The sequence below is a fragment of the Magallana gigas genome, chromosome 9, assembly GCF_963853765.1.
Source record: "Magallana gigas chromosome 9, xbMagGiga1.1, whole genome shotgun sequence".
Classification (NCBI taxonomy): domain Eukaryota; kingdom Metazoa; phylum Mollusca; class Bivalvia; order Ostreida; family Ostreidae; genus Magallana; species Magallana gigas.
The window spans coordinates 39,519,249-39,525,481 of NC_088861.1; the positions used below are offsets into that span (position 1 = coordinate 39,519,249).

Genomic DNA, 6,233 nt, shown 5'->3' on the forward strand with positions numbered 1-6,233 from the left:
TGTGGGATCAAATAAGTAAAGTTTTAAGTGGTAAAGGACATAAAATGTCAGGTGCGCAATGCGAGGGGAGATGGAAAACCCTTTTGAGGGGATTAAAAAATGTGCATGACCATAACAAGAAATCGGGAAGGAATCCCAAATATCACCCATATGATAAAGAGTTGGCTTTCATGGCTGAAAAGCCAAACATTGCAGAGTCCTATGTTGTGTCCTCTGGTAGTGGTAATTCAAAAGCTTCAAAACCTATAGCTGCAAGTTTAACTGCAACTGATAACCAACAAAATTTAACTGAAAATGAGTCTGATGCAGAATCAGAAAATTCAAGTAGTAGCGCTTCTAAGAAAGTAAAAAAGGAATCTACTGAATATGAGCCAAAACCAAAGAGAAAAAGGTCAAATGAAGTTGTTGAAGTCCTTAAAAATTTCATGGACACCCAACAGAAAAGGTATGATGACGAGTGTCAAAGAAAGGAGAAAATGCACAATGAACGCATGGAAATCTTTGGCGGTTTCCTTGAGTTGCTTAAAAAAGGAGCCAATGATGCAAAAAAGTAGAAGGGTTTAATTGTTCAAAACATAGAATACTGGCCTTATAGGGTGTATACCTATCCAATGCTGATTTGTTAGTTGTGATTTTTTTCCCTTCATATCGGTATTTGCTTAATTTTTTTTAACAGAACACACGATTACAAGTAAACTCTCAGTCTGTATAAAGTGGTATGTAAAAATGGGATGCCAAATGTGATAATTAGAATCTTGAAACAACACCCCCCCCCCCCCCCAAAAAAAAAAATAGAATTTTTTTTTGTTTCAACTGACGATTATTTGCATTAAAATCTATACTTTTCTGTAATACTTCCATAATTATATTTTTCTTGTTTGTATCAATAGCAAATGCATTTTGGTTTGGTTTCAAATTTTGTATGTCGCATGTATTATTGCAAATTTATGTTTTACAGATACTGATGTTTGCAAGATATGCATGGAAGATGAAAATAAAATTGAATGTGCGTTTGTTGAGTGTGGCCACATGTTGGCATGTAGAAGTTGTGCCAGTAAACTAAAATCTTGTCCAGTATGCAGGTCTGAAATACAACAGGTTTTAAAACTGTACAAGCCATGAAATTTTAAGAGTACACGCACAATAGAAGGACATGTTAACTGGAGTTACATTAAATATGTGTAAATGTACAATAGTTTAAACAAAATATGTTCTCACTTTGAAATTTAAAACAAATAACTATTAAAATTAAGAAATTCTCTATTTAAATTCACAGTTCATTATTTTTGTATGTGTCTATCAGGTAAAACATTTTAAAAAAGGAAGATTTTCCAGAACTGTAATTTTAAAATGTGAATTTAGAGTGTAATCAGTAATTGCATTATTGTTTGTGTTTTTTACAATGTGACAAGGCCAATTTGAAAACATTCTTGTGTACTTTACTTGTAGTTCAAGTTGTTCCATTGAAATGCTATTTTTTACTAGTCAAAATTGTCCTTGTACTTTTTCTGGCAGATTTGATTGTTCTGTTGATGATTTTTGTGATGCATCTGAGTGCCATTTTTACATTCTTTATGCATAATGTTTTTTGTTATATGAGAGAAAATACTCGATTCCTTATTTTTAGGATTGTTAAAAATATATATTGTTTTTGTGATATCTTGGAGAAAATACTCGATGTCTTCTTTAGATAGATATTGTTTTTTGTTATATCAGAGAAAATACTCAATTTCTTACTGATACTTTTGTTTAATAAAAACTATGGTACATATACAATACATTGTTTTTTGTTGAAAATTTTCACTTTGATTAAAAGTTAATTAACTTAGTCTTTGTTTTCATGCTCAAGTGTTATTAAAGAAAATCAATAATCTAATCTTTAGACTAGATCGTACATGTCATTATTATATACAGGGTTATTTTTGCCCATCTTTTTTTCACCCAATATTACTAAAGCATGTTTCATCAGTTTCAAATATGCCTATAGTCAATTTTCACTATATAATGTTTGTAATCTTTTTTAATTTGACCCTTTTAAAATTCACCCATCAACTGTGAGCAAAAATTTCCTTGTATACAGTAATCATATTAAGAGTTTAAATCGGCATGGATTAATGATGCTTTAATGAGTTTTTCCAAACAACACATAAATGTTACAAAATTATGTCTTTGTAATTTAAAAGTACATTATTTTGCAATTACATGACACGCCCGGGCAAGAAAGAAATCTTTAAAAAGGTTCAAACACTTCTTAAGTTCAAAGACTGTTTGCAATATTATCGCGTTTGGCATTTGCTTCAGCATTTCCACCTGCCTGATTTCTCGGCAGAGGATTATGATTTACCGCATTATCATCTTCGAAGTAGTCTATCATTTCATCTTCGTTCAGAATACAAATATTGTGTAGAATGCAGCAAACAATAATTAAGTCAACAGCAGTTTCAACTTTGTGAGTGTCTACATATTGTAATCTTCGAAATCTACCTTTGTACACACCAAATGCACGCTCAACTGTTACTCGGGTAGTTGACAGGCATGTATTATAGTGGCGTTGAGTTGGGGTTAAATGTCCATTATCTCTGTAAGGGGTCAATAGCCAATTCCTGAGAGGATATGCAGCATCCCCTATAATGTGAGCATCACCACACCTCGCGGGTCCATTTTCCCAGAGATCAGATGTTCTCAGCACCCTTGCATCATGACAACTGCCAACGCTACCTGCAACAACATGTGTGAACCGCATATCTTCCCTACATACTGCCTGCAAAATCACAGAGTGGTACCCTTTTCGATTGACATATGTCTCTGGGTGTTGCTTTGGTGCTTTTATTTTTATATGTGTACCGTCGATAGCACCTAACACACCTGGGAAGTTAGCTTTCCTTTCAAAACCATCTAAAACTTCTTGCCTGTGAACTCCTTCTTGGGGCCACGTAATGAACTTTGTTTTTAAGTAAGTCAAGAAAACATGAAAAACACGATTTCTACATCGTACCACAGAAACTTCAGCAATATCAAATCTGTCGGCAATACGGTTTAGTGTTTCTTGGCTTGCAACGTACCATAATACGATTAGAAGTTGCTTGAAAATAGGTATATGCTCTCTGCCTCCTGTCCAACTTGGAAGAAGCACTTGATACATCTGAATATTTTCACAAATAGTTTCAAAGGTTGTTCTTGTCACTCTAAAGAAACGTTTAAAATCATCCAAAAGGTACTGAGGTACTACTTCATCCACGTATCCACTTATCTTAATTTTCTCCTGGCGGGCACTGAAAGAAAAGGTAAACTAGAGGTAAAAATGTTATTATTTTTTCAAGTAGTTGCTAGGTTCTAAAATATAAAATTTGAGTATAGTTGTTGTTTTGTACATTCACTTTCTAACCTACCATACATGTTTTAGTTGTGTAAAAATAATCTTTTATTTTCAGTTTCGGTTAATTTATTATCATTTTTGAAGAATGCAAAAATGGGAGGGGGGGGGGGCTCAACCAACTCCCCCCCCCCCCCTTTTCGAAAGGAGACAGTAACCCCCCACCCCCTCGAAATTACATCACCTAACAAAAACTCGCTTTATAGTTAAGCAACGCGCATTTATTAAAGAGTCATGCACTCACGTTGATGAAGCAACTATTGCGGTTATTGATTCAGCATCGTAGGTGTTTTGATTATCCTCATCGTCATCATCCAGTTCAGCGACGAGAAATAAAATCAATGTATTGTCCGCCATGATGTTTACCCGGAATATCCTCGTGCATTTCATTGGTACAGTGCGAATAGGACGTTCGGGATGCGTTCCGGACAGACGAAAGAAATACACCCAATGTTACCTCTAAAGTTCACCTCAGTGCACTTTCAATCAAAAATAATCGTGTGACGTCACAAACGTTTACACATTGATCCGATATATTTTTTCGGAGTCAGTAAATTTTGACCCACAATTCATAGTACCAATGGTTTCCAACCTCACGTTCCAACATCACGTTCTCCCGAGAATCAAAGTAAAACCTTTGAAAAGCTTATAAGATGTGTAATTTTAAGAACATCATGCTTTTTAAGTAAATAAAACAGTATACTTCGCATACTTTTATTTCTCAGGGGAGTTTTAAAGAGTAAGACGACACTTAACCAACGTCAGCTTTGACGTCACAATAAGCACTGATAAGGGGAAATTACTCTAATTGAAGTTATTGTAAATCTGCTAAAATGACCAAAATCCTCTTAAAATCTTGCAAAGGCTAAGATAAAGAACAGCTGACGAATAAGGACATTTCTTCAGATACAGGCAACAGTTGTAAATTGCACTAATTTGGATGAATGCTCACAAATATTTTATTCACTATAATTACGGTTATTTCCTGAAACGTAACGTTATAGACCAATCCACACTTTACAAAAGTTATGTCCCTTGGCCGCCATCTTTGGGGAAAAACCCATATATTTCTCACAGTAGCCTTTGTAGTTTAGAGGGTTGTAACTTCGTCATTTGACATTAGAAATCTGTTTCCGCTGTTAATTTTATTGCCCCAAGTTGGGGCAACCCACACATCGAAGGAATAAATTAAATTCCAAGAGATTTCTTCACAGGACGCCCAAATATTTGGTTGCATAAAGAAGAGAAAAGTTGTTTTTTCCCTTTTGACCTTTGGGTTGACCCCGCAAAGGGGAACAACTTTTGCAAAGTGTGGATTGGACTATACGTAGCAGCGCCTTTTTTTAAAGGGGGTGGGTGGGTGGATGGCAGCCTCATCCAAAAAATCTTTGCAAGCAAAAAGAAAAATAAATCATGAAAATTCTAATCCTTCAGCTCTTTAGCAGTTCAATGGTTTCTTTATTTTCACTTCCATTTATTACATGCGGGGGGTGGGGGGGGGGGGCAACGCAACACCATGTTCTTTTAACATGATAAGCAAATATTTTTAAGCGTAAATTAAAAATAAAATTAAACATTAATTATTTTTTTCTAAGTGGAGGGGCAAATCCATGGTAAGTCGATTTTCTATGTATAAATTGACAAAAATGAAAAAAAATTTAGCATGGGGGGGGGGAGCTCTATGATGAGTCAAGTTTGATATATGTAAGTTTAAGAAAAAATGTCTACTGCAAAAAAAAGGGGGAAATCAATCAATCAATCATAATCACAATCATTTTAAAAGAGGAGATGCAGTGCAATGAATATTTATATATTAAAATCTTTATTATTTAACAACATTGTATCTGAGATTAAACTATTGTTCTACATATAAATAAATAAATTATAACAAATCTTATAAACTATGAATAATGAAAATTTACTGAAAAATAGGTATGTTTTATTTTTTGGCATTCAAATTTCACGTTGTTAATTTTATTTTATTAATTTATTATAATTCATTGTTTGATCACATGCTGTGCTCGCCCCAACGGTCGCACCGTAAAACATATTATTCTTAAACTGCAACAGTTTCAGTTTTAACTTGATATTGTTTACCCCTTCCCCCTTCTTAGAATGTATCCATGGACCATGCGTTTAGTACGACCCCCCCCCCCCTTCCCCCCGAAAATCTATTAAGTCATGACAAAGTCCTGTTTTTGAACAATTAAAAGCAAAACCGCAATTTAAAATCAAATCAATAAAAAAAAATGATAAGATTACATGTATCTTTTGTTAAAAAAGAAAGAAAATAAGACAACGTGTAACGATATCTTAATTGTTATATGTCTCAACGTAGATTCTGATGACAAAACTTTGCACACAGAACGATATACAATTAGAGGTTTTTTTTTATTTAAATAGAATAACAGAACAGGAAGAAAAAAAATAATATAACACTTAAACAAGATTTTCAAAGATATCACTGACAAAGATGGGTAGATAACTGACATATGGACATATTTCAACTAAATTCAATACCACATGCTTAAATCTTTTTTATATTTTGTTTAACTGTCATTCCAAACGATTTGAATATTGAAAAAAATATCTAAATATAGACACATGATCAAGTAATTAAGCAACGAACACATTCATACATGTATGATGTGCATAACTATTATATGTGTGATTTGTACCACATCTACAAAGTAATATGAAAATAAAATTTAATTCCAATTAATGATTGAGAGTCTGTTTAATATGCTCGGAGACAGAGTATTTCATGTTTTGGGGTTTTTAAGACGGGTTTTGTACTTTCATGTATCTATCATTTCTTTTTCTTTTTTTAAGAGAAATAAGACTTTAAAAATTTTGAGAA

The 6,233-nt window shown here is 33.5% G+C and overlaps 1 protein-coding gene across 1 annotated transcript; it reads right to left on the reverse strand.

Annotated features, from left to right (window-relative positions):
• Positions 1-2,107: 2,107 nt before the first annotated feature.
• LOC136271579 (putative nuclease HARBI1) lies at positions 2,108-4,280 on the reverse strand. Its single transcript, XM_066071883.1, has 2 exons — positions 3,618-4,280; positions 2,108-3,272 (listed from the first exon to the last, which is right to left on the reverse strand). Exons 1-2 carry the CDS (start codon positions 3,761-3,763, stop codon positions 2,258-2,260), a joined length of 1,161 nt encoding a protein of 386 aa, XP_065927955.1. The 5' UTR covers positions 3,764-4,280; the 3' UTR covers positions 2,108-2,257.
• Between the last annotated feature and the right edge of the window lie 1,953 nt (positions 4,281-6,233).